General features: G+C 49.2%; 1 protein-coding gene and 1 long non-coding RNA gene across 5 annotated transcripts in view; one reads left to right on the forward strand and one right to left on the reverse strand.

Moving 5' to 3' along the window:
- RIN2 (Ras and Rab interactor 2) overlaps window positions 1–19,718 on the reverse strand; it is a 104,745-nt gene that overhangs the window by 14,743 nt on the left and 70,284 nt on the right. For all 4 annotated transcript variants that reach the window (XM_082431655.1, XM_082431654.1, XM_082431652.1 and 1 more), the window contains 2 exons: window positions 16,907–16,998; window positions 12,457–13,617 (listed from right to left, as the gene is read on the reverse strand). In XM_082431655.1, coding sequence (XP_082287781.1) covers window positions 12,457–13,617; window positions 16,907–16,998 — 1,253 coding nt within the window. The remainder of the gene's footprint in view (window positions 1–12,456; window positions 13,618–16,906; window positions 16,999–19,718) is intronic.
- LOC309645912 lies at window positions 13,624–16,840 on the forward strand. The gene is made up of 3 exons (XR_014255105.1): window positions 13,624–13,942; window positions 14,653–14,752; window positions 15,528–16,840. It is a non-coding gene; the product is annotated as an uncharacterized lncRNA (long non-coding RNA).

Raw genomic sequence — 19,718 nt, forward strand, 5'->3', positions numbered from 1 at the left:
AAACAGAACAGCATTTTCACTTCACATCTGGCATTAAAACAAATTACTGGGCTTCCCTGGTGGCGCAGTGGTTGAGAATCTGCCTGCCAAAGCAGGGGACGCGGGTTCGAGCCCTGGTCTGGGAAGATCCCACATGCCGCGGAGCAACTGGGCCCGTGAGCCACAGCTACTGAGCCTGCGCTCCGCAACAAGAGAGGCCGCGACAGTGAGAGGCCCGCGCACCGCGATGAAGAGTGGCCCCCGCTTGCCGCAACTATAGAAAGCCGCTGCAACTATAGAAAGCCCTCGCACAGAAACGAAGACCCAACACAGCCATAATTAATTAATTAATTAATTAATTATTTAAAAAATTACTTGGTTTGCATTGGTTACGTTGCGTTAATAAACTTATATAAAGTCATACAGCATCTTTGACTTCACCCCAAATGGTCACTATGATGAAAAGTCAATCACAGCAACTAACACTGAGTGCTAGGCTTAATGTTAGGCTAGGCTCAGTTGGGCTAGGCTCTATCTAAGTACTTTATATCATTATCTCATCTAATTTTTACAATACCTCTATTAGTTTTGCAGAATACGACTATTATGCCCTTTTTATAGATGAGGAAACTGAGGCTTGGAGATGCCTAATGGCTTTCTCAAGGCCATACAACCAATCATCCTGCTTTTCAAAGTCAATCATTTCTTAGTTCTAAAGTTCATAGTGTTTCATAAACGTTCACCAGTTTATTCCTCTATCCAAAGGTTCTGAAGCTACATTCCTGGTGACCTCTCTGCAGGAACGAGGTCACCAAGGGGGTTGAAAGTCATGTCAATCATTAACCAGGATGCACATGAATGTTCGCAGCAGTGTTACTCATAACAGTCCAAAACTGGAAACCACCCGAGGCCCATCCCAGTGGCATGGATGCAAGGATATATTCGCACAGTGGAATTCAGAAAATGGAATTCAGACAACAGAAGATTCATTCCGTGAGGAAGAGCACACTGACACTGCTGCTCCAGACACAACTGGCTGAGTCCGCAAGATACAATCTGTGTGAAAGAAGCCAGACACGGAAGAGTGTCTCCTTTAGCACGTCATTTATACATAAAGTTCAAGAGCAGGCAGAACCAATCTACGATGACAGGTCAGGATGGCAGTCAACCTTAGGAATAACCAGGGCTGAGGGGGGGCCACTTCTGGGGGGACGGAGACGGTTGATATCTGGATCCGGGTGGTGGCTACAGGTGTGAAAATTGTCAAGCTGAGCACTCGAGATTCACACACTTTGTGGATATAAGTTAAACCTCAAGAACCATGTGGATAAATCAAACCAACAGAAAACACCTGGAGACCTTGAACCCCAAGGGCAACTTTTAACTTCCGAGCAAGGCTGGTCACCTCTGGGCCAGAGCATGCACACAAATCATCTCCGAAAGGTTGTGCGCTGTTCCGGGGACGACAGCAGAAAGCTCGTCATCAGCAGGCTGAGTGGGTCCCCTGAGCAACTCATCCTTGTCCCCAGGGAAGGGACGTTGGCCTTTGTGCCATAAACTCCACTCTTAGGAGCAAATGGGGCTGTGGAAATCTGCTAGGAGGGTTGAAACCTACAACTCATTGCCATGTGCCCATTCCCTTAAAACCCCAAATGAAAAAAACAAAAACAAATTTAGTACGTTTTTTAAAGGCCGTAATTTAGAAATTACTGGTCTCTTTGCATTCTTTTTCAGGACTTTATTCCTAACTACCTCTCTTTACCCCCACAAATCCTTAATAAACGTGATGAATAGGAAAAAAAGGCCAAATGACAGGGTCCCAGTATCCAACTGGTTCTCTCCAATAGGAAAAAAAGGTTCTGCTCATGAAGCAAGAGGGAAGAATGATTTTAGGAAACAAAAGGAACAGAAAATCTTTCAGAATGTGGGCTAGCTCAGAACAAAAGGTAAGAACACATCGGTCAACGTGGCTTATAAATTACTACTGTCTGTTTCTTTCTACCATCTCCGGTTGCTTTAAACCCAAGAATAATGCTGTTGTAGGCACTTTACATGCACTGACTTTTCAGATCCTCCAACAAACCCATGGCGGGAGGACTATGATTTATTTTATAGGTGAGGAAACTGATACCCAGGGAGATTGATGCCACACAGGTAGCAAGAGGGGTAGCCAGGATTCAAACCCAAGAACTCTGGTTATGTCAACTGTGTTTATTTACAAACATAGAAACAAAAAGATACCGGAGAACTGTTTGAGCTACAACAGTTTGAATATGAGAAACCAATTGCTAACTGAATCACCAACTGGAAATACATTTGCTGAAAATATTTATAGAGATCCTATCAACTGGCCCCAAAGCTCATCCATAGAGGGGAATACTAAGGGGCATCGGCTCGGAGCTCCCTGCCCTAGTGTGACCCAACACAGTGATTTATAGGAAGAGTTAAATGTGTCGGCCTCTGGTGCTGTGAAGTGATCGCCCCCCTCTTAGGAATGAGGACAGAAGCCTAACGTCTGTTACTTCACTCTGATCAGCGGCACAGATTCCAGAGAAAGTCAGACTTGAGACAGGGAACCATCACAGGACAGGATCACTCAGCTGCTCGTCTGAACACTTCCTGCTCACCCACTGCTGCCGTAGGGGAAGTGAGAGCCCAGAAGATGAAGTCCAGAGAAGGCGCGTGTCTTAGAAAGGGTGCGAGGAGGCGGCCTGGCAGCCCGTCTGTCTCCATCTTTCTCAGTGACTCTGGCCATGTGACCTCATCTCACCTCTCTCACCATCACCGCCTGGAACTTCTGAACCGCCATCGACTCCTCGCCCATGGCAGGCAAGACGGAAGTAGCACTCTGAACCTGACCGATTGTCAAAATAAAACAAAATAATATTCAACATTCTCCGGGGACTCTAACAGGACCCAGAGTCTAAACGACATGATGTCCAAAAGGAAGCAGGTCGCAACCTGCTTGACAAAGATCAAAGATGAAGTTAGGTCATACCGCCTCTTGGTGTATTCAAGTTCTAGCATTCTGATTATCCTTTCGAGAAAGTAAGGTAGAAGAAATAGAAACTAATGTTTTTTGGCAAGAGGTGGGCCTTTTTTGTAGGGAACTCAAACTGTGAAATGCAAACGTTTACCATCCCTAATACTGATGGGTGTCTGTTTGCACAGTTCCTGTTACAAGGGGCTGTACGGATGCCCGAGCTATATCTTAGCCCTTGCTCCAGCCCTATGATGAGGAATAAGTGCCATCCTCATTTTGCAGATGGACACGAGGCTTAGCAGTCAAATGACTTTCCCTGGACGGTGGAGAACCTGGTCATTCCTACTGCAAAGAAGCCAGGAAGTGGCACAACGGGCCTTGCTCTGTACAGGAAGGGCAAAAGGAGCTGGTTCTTTCTTTCTGTGCTAACGTAGTTTCCTTTGGCCACACAACTGGATTAAAGATCAGGGCTGATGTCGACTCAGTGCATTCCAAGCACTTTTATGTACTTTACATGTTTTTAAACTACCCTTCCACTGACATGAGTACATAACCCCTATTTGTCTTCATTTGAGGTCTCCCAGAAGCCCACCCAGACACAAAAGGATTTGAGTGGTTCCCCTGGGAGTCCAGGAAGCATTGGTACCAGATTTGGTGGGGAGGCAGGCAGGCAAGGGGGAGGCGGCCAATGCCGAGTTACCACTGGGAGGAGATGCAGCGCAGGGTTGCCTCAGAGCTGGCCCCCCAGGGGAGGCGGCTGGGGGACTCACACACCTGCTTCCTTCAGTCCCTGCCTGAGGGTGGCTTCCCCAGGGTGGGGTGGGCTTTAATCCCCCAGCCTTTCCATCCGCCCTGGACTAGGGCTCTGGTGGCACCAGGAAGTGTTGGGAAAATGCTGCAGGTGCTGGCAGCTGGAAATCCAGCAGGGGAGTGAGTGTCAGTGGGGCGGGCACAATGGTGTCTGGTAACCCGACTGCAGGTGAAGAAGCGGAGGCACAGAGAGGTTAAGACACGTGACCAAGCACACACAGCTCAGCAGCAGCCGAGCTGGGACTTAAAACCACAGTCCAGCCTGAGCACTTACTCTAAACCACGCCCTGCCCCCTCCACCCCCTACCTTTCAGCTGGGAAATGTATTCACCCTTCTCAACGAGCTGAGATGGGACACCCAGGCAGCCACAGGAGCACCTGTCTAACCCTCTGCACAAACTACTTATGAAAAGCAGACAGACCACCTTGTGTCCCAGTGGCCCTCGGGTCAGATGTGAACTCCAAACGAGCGGTTTTCTACTTTGCGGCCTGGAGGGAAGAGGATGAGCTTTCCAGGCCTCAGCTTCCTCATCTGTAAAATGGGACCACTCACAGCTTCCTGATAGGACTGTCGGGAGGACTGGGGGAGACCTACATAATGAGCACCTCGTACGCACCTGACACTTAGTAAGTGGGCAAAAATCACCAGTTCCCTCTGTTCCTTTCCACGGTGAAGTGTACGCCTTTGATAAAGGACACCAGGATTACTGATTCAGGCCTGTTTGGTTTGGTTTGGTTTTTTTCTGTATTAACTGTGGTTTACTTGGTTTGATGAATAGAAAAGTCGCCTGGCTTCCTGTACAGTCAGTCCCCTGGTATTTGTGGGTTCCACATCAGTGGATTCAACCAACCGTGGATGGAAATATTCTGGAAAAAATAATTCGGAAAGTTCCAAAAGACAAAGCTTGAATTTGCTGTACGTGGTCAACTATTTACACAGCATTTACACTGTTTTTGGTATTATAAGCAATCTGGAGATGATTTAAAGTACAGGGAGCACGTACGTGGGTTCTATGCAAATACTACACCATTTCATATAAGGGACTTGAGCATCCTCGAACTTTGGTATTCACGGGGGTCCTAGAACCAACCCCCCTCAGATACCAAAGGACAAGTGTACACCTTTCTCTCTCCTGTCTTCCAACTCTTCCGCAGCCCCTCCCATCCACAGGTACAAGGACAGAAGATCTGAAGTCTGGCCCTCGGGGTTTTCCTGCCCCGAAACTCCCAGTGCTTTGTCACTACCTCATTCTGACCCCATCTCACAGCTCAAAACCACAGATGAACCGGCTGTCTTGGGCAGCTGTGTGTCTCAGAGCGATGGGAACAGACAGCCCCCAGCCCCACTGCAGATGAGCAAGCGTGTGGGATGAAGGGTGGGTTTAACTCATCACCAACACTTTTTGGTCAACCAGCTGCAGAGGGCCTGGGTCACGCTGCTGCCCCTGCCCTGTGTCTGCCCACTCCAGGCCCCTGGCACCCGGCCTGTCACACGGAGCCTCAGGTGTTTTTGGCCAGTGTCTGATTTGACGGGCGGGTACCTGGGCTGGAGCGACTGTTGAAGAGTGTGACTCTTACCCTGCCTGGGGCGATCTGTCTAAAATGCTCTCCAGCACCTTCAAGGCTCAGGCAGCTCTAGGGATGGGCCCTGACTTGCCCTCCATCCCTGCCTCCCGCCACATCCCCACGAATGAGCAGCCCACGCTCTCGCTGCAGCCAACGGCCCGCTGCGCCTTTCCTCACACTGTTCCCTGTGCCCGGCAGGCTCCTCACATTCCCCAATGACAGGGATCCGCAGGAAGCCTTGCCTGCCTGCCTGCCTCCCCACACGGCTCCCCCTTGCTGCATCCTCGGAGCTCTTTGCTGCGTCTGCAACGCACGGCGCAGGGCAAACTTGACCTCCCTCCTGGAGAAGCTCTCTGCACACCAGACCTGGGTGGGGTGAGCCGTCTGCAGCCCTGAGCCCAAGGCCCACATGTAGCGTGTGTTCCACAAGTGACCTCTGAATGGAACTGAAAATCCTTCCTTGGGGTGGCTACATGAAAACTATGTTTCTTCTCCGTAGCCCTGAAGAATCCAGAAAGTGTGACTCCAGTGATGAGTCCTTTGCTCGGGCGTGGGGCAGCCAGCAGAGGCCCCCGCAGGGCTGTCCTGTAACCTGGGTTTGCTTTAAGGACTGTCAGCAAGGCATCCTTCGGCCCTTAAATAATAAATGATAAAGGATGCTTTATCACTTAAAGGAAGATCCCACCAGCCCAGCAGAGACGACCAAAATAAAAATGACAAGCACTGGGGTGGTGGTCGATCATTCACGTATATTTTTGTTCGTTTTGGTGGGCTTCTAGGGAGGGCATTCTGTAAACGTAGAGGCTACATTCATGCAATGTTTTATGGACGAAATTCACCAGAGTTATTTCAGTGACTTCTAGTAAAAGGTTGTTAAAAATGAAGGCAGTGGAGAAGAGACCCACCTTCCTTACAGAACAATTCTAAATAATTTATGCAGCCCCTCTAGCCTCAGGGAGGTGGGACTTAATTCTACCCTCGTCCCTTGAGTGTGGACAGTGCTAGGGGCCTCCTTCCGAAGAACAGAGTATGGAAAGGGGAGTACTTTTTTTTTTAAATTTATTTATTTATTTTGGTCGTGTTGGGTCTTCGTTGCTGCGTGCGGGCTTTCTCTAGTTGCGGCGAGCAGGGGCTACTCTTCGTTGCGGTGCATGGGCTTCTCATGGTGGCTCCTCTTGTTGCGGAGCACGGGCTCTAGGTACGCGGGTTTCAGTAGTTGTGGCACGCGGCCTCAGTAGCTGTGGTCTGTGGGCTTAGTTGCTCCGCGGCATGTGGGATCCTCCCGGACCAAGGCTGGAACCCGTGTCCCCTGTATTGGCAGGCGGATTCTTAACCACTGTGCCACCAGGTAAGTCCCGGGGGGGGGGGACGTTTTTATACGGCAGAGATCTGGCAAGCTCGGCCTTGGGCTGGTGATCCAGGCTGACACCATCACTGAGGAGTCACGTGGACAGGAGGACCCTCTGGTGTGGTGGCCGCCACAGGAGGGGCAGGAAGGCCTCCACAGGAGTTGGCTTCGGCCCTACGTGCGTCCTGGCTTGAGTGCACTAGGCTCTGTTTCCTTATCTATAAACCCGAGGATACTAAACGGGGCCTCCCGAGGCAGTAAGGGGGTTTAAGGGATTCTCTGCATAAAAGTGTTCTTCAACTATTGTGGAGGCTGTCACTTGGTTCTACTAAAAACACAGGATGCATTTGATACATACTCTCTACTCAACAGAGGCGGTGGGCTGTGACTTCCGGTTTCTCAAAGAAGCCCCCTGGGCCTGGATGATAAGTGAGAACCTCCCGCATGGACGCCGTGCCCGTGGCGGGAGCAGGGCTGGCCCCGCAGGACGTAGTCCCTGTTGGGAGGCTGGGCCAACCAGGCAAGGCTGGGATGAGGCCAGGAGGATGAGGGCTCCTCTGTGGGGGCTGGTCTCACCAAGACAGCCAATCAGAGCCATCCTTTCTGTGGAGCAGAGTAATGGAAACCGTGTCAAAGATTCTGCTGCTTCCCTTTCAGTCCGCCTGGCCCTTTAAGTGTGCCTTGCCTCCTGCTCTCAGTGCCCACGTGGAGTCCTCTCTTGCCTGGGGGGCGTTCCCTGCCAGGGAGGTGCTTCTCTCTCTCGAGACGGTGGATTCCAGGGACAGAGTCGGGAAACACGCCAGCACAGACACCTCCGTGTGCCTCACTCTCTTGTGACGCCGTCCCCCTTCCCCACCTCGAGAGCAGAGCTCTCTGACGGTGCCCTTGCTCAGAGCATCACAGAGGCAGAGACCCCCGGGCAGAGATTCTTAACTCCAGGGCTGTGAACCTTCTTTTACTTGATATGACATAATGAACCCAATGCTGACGCCCTGAAGTAAAAATTATATGACAAATGATGCCCCATGGAGAATAAGAGGGGCTTCTTGCTGCGGTCTTCTATCTATTTAAACTAATTTTCAAAAATACTATAGGCATTCTTTTTCTATGCTGCAAGAGGTCAGTCTGTCTCCTTCTCTCTACCCTTCGTTAACGTACAAAGAGACTGACTCCTTGCAGGTGATATGGACACAAGGACTAGATCAGAAGTCAGAGTCAAGGTTTTAATCTCAACTTGGCGCCAATATGCCTCTCTGGCCACAACTTTCATTAAAAAAAAAAAAAAAAAAAAGATCTGAAGCAAAGTAGTTTTAATTGTTTAACACCCAAGGAATGATTTCAGATCTCCTTTCTTATTCATGCTATGCTCTCTGGTGATTAACCACATTTCAGTATCATTTCTCTATTAAAAACACACACACACACACATAAGTAAATTGATGTTCTCTTTGAAATATGTGGGAATCGAGTTTAAGGATACTTTTTCTTCAAATAATTGAAATGCTCTTCAGAGAAAATACACATTTTGACAGCCATTAAAGAAAGCAAAACAATATATTGTCTTGTTTTTCATTATTGACTTTTAGGAATACAGTTGGCTTTTTTGTATCTTTGTTGATCGTCTGTGGGCAATTTGAATGAAATAGAAAATTTGGGATTACTAACATCTTTGGAGTTGGAAAAATTTTGTTTTTCTTGAAACAAGACTTGAAAACAGAGGGATTTCCCAAGATTAACATCAAATCAGAAGTAAAACTTCTTTTGCTTGAAAAAAATCAAAACACTAACCACATAAATGCAACAAGTTCTGCAAAGTGTAGATTTCACGACCAGCAAGTTTGGACTAAGTTCTCGCATTGGTTGAAAGAGACTGAAGCAAGAGTGGTGTGATGTGAAAACCCACCAATGAGGAGCACGTGTTGGGATAACAAGTGATGTCACGCTTGTCAGTACCTTACAGGGCTGGACACACTGGTGGTGAGTACACCTCACTCTGTCCATGAAGTCAGCGACCCTGGGCTTTTGAGGAAAATGCCAAGCGGTCTTTTACACACTTTGTTAAAGCAGTTGTTTGTCCCTCCACGTACCACTTTTGCAGAGTTGGGGGTGGAGAGGTCCCCACAAGGGAAACACAGTATGTGGCCCTGGAATCAAGAAAGAGCTGGCTCTCATGGGAACTCATCTCATCCTCCAATCAGAAGAGCAAAGCTGATGTCAATCAACCAAGAGGTTCTTATTGAAGAACCTCTAAATGTCAGGGCTTTGCGTGGCAGTGCTTTAAAGAGTGGTCTAAACAGAATTCAAATTCTCCACGATAGGGCACAACCATTTAGACTGGTAGTTTTTCATCTTTGAGATTGTTTATCATTTTATTCTCACCTAGAAAGTGCTGACCTACAGGGCTGTGACAGGAGCACATGGACAAAGTGGCAGTGGGGGAGAGCGATTCGGGTTTTTCATTGGCTTTTCTCTATGCAACTGAAGAACCGCTCTCTGAAGAAGATTAGCACTGTACCCAAACACTAAACGCATATATCCACGCATTCACATGGTTATTTTTCGCATATGAATGATGGCGCTAATTCTACATGGGTTAAACCAGTGAAATACCTCCTCCAACTTCCTTGTTTTCAGGATGGAATTCTGTAAATCTAGGCTTTAAGTTCCCACCTCCTAGTTCAGAGCTCTCTCCCTCAGAAGCTGTGGGAAAGGAGGGCAGGACTAGACTTTTTCTGAAGCAGAGAAACCCAACTGGCATTCTTGAAAAGACTTCTGAGCATCAGTAGACACCTGTTCTGAACAAATTTGAGGCTTAGAATTCTGGGGGTGGCATTCAAGTGAATCCATTCAAAGTGAATTACAACCTCCCAGGAAGTGAGGTTGGTAGGAATGAGAAGACAACCGAGAGGAGACGGGGGTTGAATCCAAGCTCCCCTACCTACCAGCAGCATAACCTTCTGCAAGTCACTATATACAGCTCAGCCTCCATTCCTGAATTTGCAAAACGTGAACAGAATCTACACAAATGTACCAACCTTGAGTTGGTTACGAGGCTTAAAGGAATCACTGTATTAACAAGTTTTTAGTAAACTAGTGAGCCCTTCATTTAGGAATATGTAAAGCAGACAATTAGACTAAGTCCATTTTCTTGCCAGGGTCCTAATCTAAGTGTGCACATTTAAGGGGATTGGTTTTCTAATCATTAGGGTCACATCTTTCCCTCCAGCTGGGTGCATGATGAGTTCCTCGGGTCCCCTTCTGCTCTGGCTCGCCTTCCTCTTAATTTCAAAAGCCTAGCACATTCACTGCGCTTTTCAAAACATAATAATGATTTCATTGGGGAAGCAACAGATATGATGAAGTGTCTGCTTTAACGCAAAAGCCTAAACAACCAAAACGAACCAATAAAAAAGTGAGGCAGTGCTCGGGCTGGGCACACCTACACCTCCATAGACAGCTTCGGTCTGAGCTGCCTCCACCGAGGGTAAGCCTTTGAATCCGACAGAAGGAAGTTCAGAAGCTGCACGGGCTAATTCCTGGCTGGCGTGGCCCTGGGACACCCCGCTCCACCTGGCAGAGCCCTGCCTTGCTACATGGCACACGGATGCCTGCTTCACTGGGCTGAGGCCAGGACCCACTGCCATCACTTGGACAGGCGGCCTGGCTCAAATCAGGCGCGCCCTAGACGTCAGCTTCCCTTCTCCTTATGACCTTAGATTTTAAATGGAAAGCTGCATCCTTCCGGAGCAGCAAAGTGTTTGCAGCAAAGACTGCTGGCCAAATTCAAATTTGTTTTTGGAGAAAAGGAGATTTGGTGCTCCAAGAGCAAGTACCCTCTCTGAACTTCACCCACAAAGAAGCCGGCAGGAGAGCGTCCCGGGACGGGCGCTTTGGTTGGTGCTCACAGCATCGGCGGGGAAGGAAGGGAAGGCCTGGTTCCCCAGGGAGGAACCTCCTCTCCGTGGGCTGGTTGGCGCTGCCGGCCACATAGCCCAGGGCTGACATCAGCGCCCGCAGAGGAAGCTGCTCCCGCCGGTTCGGGGTCTGAGCTGGTCTCCTCGGAAAGGCAGGCTCTGGGGGGGGGGGGGGGCGGGGACAGAGGGGGCCTGGGTGGCTATTCTGTTTTCCCGAAGGCGTTTCCATCTCTAAGGCACATCCTGGGGCACATTCCTTCCAGCGCTCTCTCCAGCAGCCCAGCTCTAACCACGCCCCATCAACCCAGGCACAAGCCATAGGAAAACAAACAAGGCTTTGATTCCTTTGTGAGAAAATCAAAAAGCTGCTGAAACCCAAAGGAGAGAGAGGGAGGGACAGGGAGAAGGAAGGAGAGAGAGACAGAGAGACACCACTTGCTACCACACACTGTTTACTACTTTCGTCAAACAGACCCAATCAGAAAGAGAAATTGGGGTTTTGCTTTATGAACTGCCTGGAAATGTTTGGTAGCTCTTTTGGCTGCTGCTGCCCAGTGAATGAGGTCTCTGAAATTAGCCTTTCAGAGTCAATCTTCTGAAGTTAAAAAAAAAAAAAAATCCCTTAACACTCTCGCCCTGGAAAAAAAGGATGGCTTGCCAAATTCAATTTTCCCTTGGCCAAAGTAACCACTAGCAATTCAGCCCTCCAACGAGGTTATAAAGAAAGTATTTCCCCTTGACTTTGGAGAAAACACCTTTCATGTGACCTCCAAATATGTTACTTCGTTTAAAGGTACACAAACCAACTTGTCCGTTTGATTTTTTTTTTTTTTTTTTTTTTTTTGCCTACTCCCTAACAGTGCTACTTACTGAATTTTGTGATGAGAAGCCAGCAAGGTGGTTACCCTCTGGGGAGAAGGGGGACAAGGTGGGGGTCCCAGGGGGCTCTGGATGCTGTCATGTTCTGCTGAGCTGGGGCTTGTTCCCTGTGGAAACTCACCCAGCTGCACACCATGGGCTCTGCCCTCTTCTGAGGGTAAAAAGGGCACTTCCCAACCAAAGCAGCGCAAACCCCCCCGCCTCTCAGAAGACAGCAAAAACGCCTTTTCCTTGCACACAACCTGCAGAGACGCACCTTCAGGAGACCCTCAACAGTCGTGTCACACACACAGCACAAAATCAGGTGGGCAACCGGACCCTCAGAAGGCAAGCTCCATCCCTGAACAGACCCATCTGCCGCTCCCATCGGTCACCCCCCACCCCAAACATGTCCAAGCCTGGCGCATAGCAGCCAAGTCAGGTATAACGTGAAGTCTCCTTCAAGAAGCTGTGTTTCCAGTTCAAATCAGCCCAGGGGCTGCAGTGTGTTGCTGTTTTGAACTCCAGAGAAAACTCCCTCCAAGAGAACTAACACAGGATGCGCTGTCCTGCCAGGCTACAGAGATATATATATATATATATTTGCTGTAGTTTTATTGAAGTATAGTTGATTTACAATGTCATGTTAGTTTCAGGTGTATAGCAAAGTGATTCAGATATATAGATATATATATTTTTTCTTTTTCAGCCTCTTTTCCCATATAGGTTATTACGAAATATTAAGTATAGTTTCCTGTGCTATACAGTAAGTTCTTGTTGTTTATCTATTTCATATAGAGCACTGTGCATCTGTTAATCCCAACCTCCTAATCTATCCCTACCCCCTTTTCCCTTTGGTAACCATAAGTGTGTTTTCTGTCTGTGAGCCTCTTTCTGTTTTGTAAATAAGTTCATCTGGGCCTTTTTTTTTTTTTGATTCCACATATAAGCGATTATATATATATATATATATATTTAAAGGCAAGGTGGGTACTCACCTATTTGGTCTTCGGGGATCAGCGACTCGATGGGGGGGTCCAGCTCCGAGCTCTGGGACAAGTAGTTCTTCACCTGGGTCATGAACTGCCGGACGGTCTGCAGCAGGTCCGTGCTGGACACGTGGCACTCCTTGTTCTCCTGCAGGAAGCTCACATAGTCCTGCACCAGGCAGCCGAAGTAGGTGCGCTTGTCGCGGGCCAGCTCGGCGATCCTGCGCACCATGCGCTTCTCGGGGGTCAGGAAGGAGCTGAACACCCCGCTCATCTTGCGGAGCTGGGACTTGACGAGCTTGGGCAGCACGAAGGAGCTGTTCCTCTTCTTCTTGGACTTGATAGGGGGGGCCATGGTCTCCTGGTCGCTCTCCACGTCGTAGTCCTCCAGGCTGCTGTTGGTGTCCGCCTCGTAACCAAACAGGGGCATGCTGCGGTCCAGGTCCAGCGAGTCGGAGGAGGAAGTGGAAATGCTCATGTCACTCAGCCTCTGTCGGCCTCCGCGCCACGGGGCCCGGGATGGGGATGCAGGGGCGGCGGCGGGCCGGGCCCTTGTGCAATCCCGCGGGGCCTCCTCCTCCTCCACCGCCTCCACCGCCGCCGCCGGGGCTCCACCTGCGCCGCCGGCCGGGCCCGCCGCGGGCTCCGGGCGAGGCCGGCCGCCGATCAAGGTCTTGGCGCCGCCCTCCGCCTCGAGAAAAGACGCCTGCTTCTTGAGCCGGGGCGGAGGGACGGGGGTTGGTTTCGCTCCAAGCCGAGCTCCGTCGCCGTGTTGGTGATGGGCCACGGTTTCCGGCATGCTCGCGGGGGCCGCGGGCCCGGACAGCTGGGGGCTGCCGTGCACACTATTAATAGCGGGGGGCGGGGGCCGGGGTGGGGGGGACCGAGGCCTCTCCGTGCCATTCGCGTCGGGGGGAGTCCGGGTGCAGGGCCGCTTCGGGCCTCCGCCGATCTCCTGGCTGTGCACTTTGAAGAACAGAGGATTAATAAAGCACAGGGCTCCGTTGGTCTGGCTGCACTCCAGCTCCGAGGGCGTCCTGGTTTTTATAGAATGCACTCCATTTATAAGGCAGAGCTGACGCGAGGCAGGACCCACACCGTCGGAGGAGAGAGGCCTATGGGGAGGTGGAGGGTTTGGGGGTTTGTTGTCAGCTGGAGAGCTCCAAAAATCTGAAAGTCATTATCAGTGAACACAAGAATGTAAATACAGTGCACTCGGCCAGTCCTTCACAAAAAATCACGCTTGCCTGGCAATGCACAGCTTTGGAAGGGGAGGCGCTGCTACACTGGAGTGTGGTGTTTTTCTTTCTTTCTTTCTTTCTTTCTCTGTCTCTCTCTTTTTTTTTTTTTTAACTGCATTCCTTTACTGGAAAGGGTGGAAATGCTGCCAGGCCCAGCTGCCGGGGCTCGTGGGAAGGCTCCGGAGGCTTTTCACCTTCAAAGCCCTTGAGAGATGGCTTGGCCGTGTCACTGAGCCGGCCAGGCCTTTCCCCAGGTGAGGAAAAAGGAACTGGGGTGGTTACAGTGCGAGCCCGGAAAAGGCCATGGGACTCCCTACTTGCTCCACAAAGACCAAGTCCTCCTCCTTTCTGATTCCTTCTCCCGGGGTGCCCTCCGCAGGGGGCCCACAGTTCCCCTTTAACGGGCAGGACCAGCAGCTGGGCCTGGGGGACGTTACACAATCTGCCTGGGGTTTGACACATTCAGCATTAAAACCCAAAGGGAGGAAAAATACACTTATGGGTCCCATCAGCAAAAAAACGGGACAGCCAGCTCATGCAAAGGTTAAGTGCAAGTTCGCCCGTCCATCTTTGTGGTCTGCTGCCCATCCTTCCCAAATCCTACAACCTCCTGGCCTTGGCTATTGATGCCCAGCACTCTTTGGAGTGGTGCACATCGCTGACTGCAGCCGTACTGCCTGGGCGCCCTTTGACAGACGGGTCTGTTTTCCACACAAATCGAGGGAGGCGGTGGTGGTGATGAACACATGTTGTAATTTCCATCTGGAATAGGTTATTGTCTCTACACTTCTGCCTTGTTGTGTTTGCTGAAACTGTGTTTCTTTCCCGAGGGCCCAGAATGGCTGGTCACAGGGGCCTGGGGAGAGGCTGAGGCTGGGAGCCCTGGTCCTGCCCTGTCTGTGCTGTGAACATGCCTGACCTTGACTTGTGTTGCCCGCTTTCTCTCATCCTTCCTTCCCTCTAGGTCTGTGCTGTCCAATAGGGGAGCCAGCAGCCACCTGTGGCCAGTGAGCGCTTGAAATCCAGCTCATGAACGGAGGGGCTCCATTTTCCATTTATTTCAGGTAAGTCAATTTAAATGTAAAAACTGACACTCAATTCGGTTACTGGGAAACTCTCAAGTATGTGAAACTTTATGTGAAACTACTTTTTCAATTGTAAATGTAACGAAATCTAAATACAGATCCATGTATTTCTGACAAAAATTTAGTGCCTGAATAGAGATGTGCTATAAGGATAAAATACATACTGGATTTCAAACACTTAGCATGAAAAAAAGAAGGTAAAATATTTGATCAATACTTTAAAAAATAGGGATGATATATTGAAATAACATTGCAGATATCACATTAAATACATTGTAAAAATTAATTGCACCTTTAATTTTCTTTCATGTGGCTACTAGAAAATTTAAAGGTACACACTGGCTTGCCTTGCATCTATTTCTACCGGCCAGTGTAGAGCAGCTCTCGCCTCCTTTGCGTCCTCCTTAGAGTCCCGCTGCCACCGTTGTAAGACTTTACAAACTTGGAACACTTAGTTCCCGTGTTACGTGTTCCTCCCATACAGACTAAACCTGGGGAGTGGGGGAGAGGGAGGGACCCTATGCATCTTTGAACCCTTGCTGTGGGACATAGGGCCTGCCACATAGCGGACCCTCCAGAAAGACTTGTTGGACAAACAAATAAATGAGGTAAAGAATTTTTTAAGGTGCTGTCTCTTCACGAAATGGATAGGGTGCACATTGACGATTACACATTGAATATCTATTAATGAGACCTTATTTGCTTCCGGTGAGTGGCCACCAGAGCAAAGCTGTTTCTGCTTCGATCTTTGCAGGGCACAAGTGCTGTCCCCGATACTTCGGTCCTGGAGCCCTGGCACGAAGCACACACAGAAGGCTGACCACCGAGCCAGGAGTCCTGGGGATGGAGGTCACCAGAGGAAACGGAGACCTGGCGCATGTCCTCGAGAGGCCTGTAATCTAGTTGATGATCTGATCTTAAATTCAGGAAATGTTTTAAACTCTCTCCAAAGGTGTGTAAAACTCGGTGGCAGAGACGGCGTGACTTTTCAGCAGGGCCACTTATGCGGCCCTGATATTTTTACCTGGATTCTATTTCCCAATCCTGAAACCCAGCTGCCCGTCAGACAGGCCTCAGATGCATGTGGCAATTCTTCTGAAACAATCCAAGTTTCAGAGGGGAATGTGAATCTACCTCCAGGCTTCTCTATGCATTTTGCAGGCTCTCTTGGCAATGGTACCCGCTTCAGAACAAGTTCTTTAGATTTCGGGGCAAACTAGCCAAAGGAGGGACACATATATTTCTTATTTGCTGGGTCAAGTATCACAGTTTCTTAGGTCCTAGGAATCCTGGTACTTGCCCTTCAGAATCCCAAACTCAAATACTATATACTGGTATATAAACTCAAATACTATGGCCTGGTTGTTCGTCTATCTGAAGACTGAAGCCCCCAAATCTTAAGAGAATTCCCCCTTACCATCGAGGAGGAAAACATTTTTTGTGAAAGTTAAACCCACACGGGTTCCCCAGGGCAACAGAACCAAGAAGTGACACTGGGGGAGTGGTGTGTCCTGAGCCCCTGCCATCCACCGTCCGCCACGGGGCTGGGTTGAGGGGCATTGGCAAAGGGCAGGAGGGGAAGCGAGTGCCCAGCTGGCTGGAGTGAGGATGCAGAGCGGCGTAAAGGACGTGGCCCAGAACACCAGGGCCGGAACTGAGCAAGAGAGGAACTGAGACAGATGTTACTCTGGAAGCCTGCACGTCAAATTCCTCAAAGCACAGAAGTGCCATCAACACCGTGTGTTCCTCTAGAATAAAACTCATGCACGGGAGGTGCCTGCACTGGCTTTCCCTGTCCATCAGGCACGGCTTTTCCCCAGCAAGATGCCACAGAAGGGCAGGACCCATGACAGAGGTTCACCTTACCTTAAGACTTGGAATTTTGGGGAGCTCAAACTCATCGACGGGAGATGTGGGGAGAATTCGTGGGCTACTTGGGCAAACTCAGCACCTGCCTCTGAGAGCTGGTTGGACGTTTGACTTAGAAAAAGACTCTCAGAAGGTGTGACTCAGGGCCTCATGGAGTTCTACCATGGAGATGAGGGTTGCTTTTTGATGCAACGATGTATCATCTGCCATTGGCTCTGCTCCATGCATTCACGTCAAGAGAACTGGGCAGGGACACCCACTTACTTAGTCCCAGCTGGGCTAGTTCTTCAAGCTGAGCCTCAGTCTTGGCTGTTGAAATGGCATAAGGCAACTTCAAGGTAAACGGCAGGACGTCCCTGATTTTTCAAAAGAGAGAATACATGTAATTACATGTCTTGTTCTGTCTCTTGCTTTCATTTCCATCCTAGAGATGTTTTAGCTTAAACTATTTATTTTTGTTTTATTTTTTAATTGAAGTAGAGTTGACTTACGTGTTTCAGGTATACAGCAAAGTGATTCAGTTTTATACGTACATATTCTTTTCCAGATTCTTTTCCATTATAGGTTATTACAAGATACTGAATATAGTTCCTTGTGCTATACAGTAGGTCCCCGTTGTTTGTCTATAGCTTAAACTATTTCAGATGTCCTACACAGACATCACAGCATACCCAACCAGACTCGTCTTTACTGATAGGACTGTGGGATCACTACTCCTGCCTGTGTTAACACACGCAGGACAGGCTGAGAGACAAGCCCGCGTGGTTTCAGTATTTGCAGCGAGGACCAAATTGCCTTCCTGGGTAGCTAAGTCGTATCTAGAGTTAATATCAGAATCGCTAACTATGTTGGTGGATCCATCATACAAATAACACATTAGGTATTGATTTGCTAGATGCTCTGCATGTTGGGCCCCGACTCCCTGGGCAGGAATGTGTGATCCTAAACCAAAATGTATTACCCCCATTGCCTTACGCACGGCAGATTCTCAATGAATGTCTGTTGGTTTTATTTGTGACGTGTTCCAGCTACAGCCCATGCATTGTCCTTTGTGTGCTGGGGACAAAACTCCCTCTTGAGTCTTAAGGTAGTGCTTCTCTAACTGGAATGTGCACCTGAATCCCTGGGGGGGTCTTGTGAGGCTGCACTCTGACTCAGCAGGTCTGGGGGAGGCCGGAGGTTGGGCATTTCTGTCAAGCTCCCTGACCCTGGGCCATGCTTTGAGCAGAAAGGCAAATCTAAAGGGCCTCACGTGACAATCCTGCCCCCAAGCAGCATTGCGCCATGTGTAGACCAGGAAACACATGCACTGCAGCATCACAGACCAGCAGGCCCAAGAGGAAGGAGCTGGGCTGGCACCAGGGTCCTGCTGCGGCCAGGGCATAGCGTCGCCACCATGACCTTCTGCTTTCTCCGAAAGGGCAGAGGCAGACTTAAAAAGCACTTGTTCATCTTCATGCACAAGGGTTAGGATCATGCTCTAAGCACTGATGAAATCTTCACGGGGCTCAGCACAGGGCCTTGCCTGACACAGACAGGGAGAGAATGTGTTTTGAATAAATGGATGAATAATTTGCAATGACAAGGGTGACTTATCAGAAAAGGACTTATTTTTTTCAGTGGTGGTACTGGTGTTACAAAGAAAGAATTCATTCATCCATCCAGCAAAGTCTATGGTCATCTGTGATGTGCCAGGTGCTGGGAACAAAACAGACAAAGTCCCCACCTGCACAGAGCTTCACTCCAGCGGACGCCAGCAGACAGAGAACAATCAAGCAATTCATAGAATACACGAGAAGGGGATGTGGCCCATGGATAAAAGTAAAGTACAAAAGGGGAAAAATAAAGAGGGTTCAAGTGTGAGAGTTGGCCAGGGAAGGCCCCGTGAGCAGGTAGCATTTGACTGAAGATCTAAAGGTGGCCAGGAAGTAAACTATGAGGGAAAGAACATTCCAGGCAGAAGGAGCAGCAGGTGCAAAGGTCCTGGGGTGGGAGAGGGTCTGGCATGTATGAAGAACAGCAAGGAGACCCCCATCCCCAACCCCCCCCCACCCCAACCCCCGTGGCTGGGGTGGAGAACGTGAGGACAAAGCTCGGAGCTCCTGCCTGTGTTTTGTCAACACAAGATGACCTGAAGATTTCCACTGAAGAAAATAACTATACAAAACAACTAGTCGTTTACAGTAAGATTGGGCAACACTGTAGCCTGAATCAGATTAAATCTGGATGACTGGAGACTTTTGGAACCCTTGAGGCTGTTGACAATGAATAACAAATTAGTAAGGTTTGTTACTAAGGTTTGTTACAGGAGGGCTCACATAAATGCTAGGAGTTGGCAGTCGGGAGGCTCCTCTTTCCTGGGGTATTAAGCCCGGGTCACCTCCTGCTTCCAGGAAACCCTTTCATCTGTCCCCAAACATTGTGAGCACCTCGTCCACTTGCATCTGTTCTGGATGAAGCAGGTGGAGCGTCAGGGGATGCAGCGTTTGTATAAGAGGTGCTGCCGGACCCAGGAGAGGCCATAGCCCTGATTATAATGTTAAATGAAGACTATTGAGACCAGAATTTTGTAACGCCAAAGCATCATGCAAATCTGTATTTCCATGGCTGTACCCACTGAATGAAAACCTAACTTTCTTTAGGCAATTGGGAGGAAAGCCACACATAACAAAACCAACCTACGTTTATTTTAAGGTTTTACTTTGCCCAATGCAGTACCTAGAGCCTAAATATTGCATAATTGGTTTGGGTTTTCCTTAATGAGAGATGACAGGAAACCACACCTGTCATTCACTAATGGGTGGTTTTAGGCTTTCATCTACTAGAAAATTAGATGTTGTGTGTGAGTACTCTCCCCCGGTGCCAGCCAAGGGCATGACACAGCCTCTCCTCTCTCTCTCTCACTCACACACACACACACACACACACACACACACACACACACACACACACAAGAGGGGGCGCCTCCTTCTCACCTAACCCTGGTTCTAAAACTTGCATAACAGACAAAATAAAGCCATCTTCTGTATAAACGTTTCACTCAAGAGTTTTAATGCATGCATAAGCTAGATTTATT

The sequence above is a fragment of the Balaenoptera physalus genome (genome assembly GCF_965194825.1).
Source record: "Balaenoptera physalus genome assembly, chromosome: 16".
Lineage (NCBI taxonomy): Eukaryota > Metazoa > Chordata > Mammalia > Artiodactyla > Balaenopteridae > Balaenoptera > Balaenoptera physalus.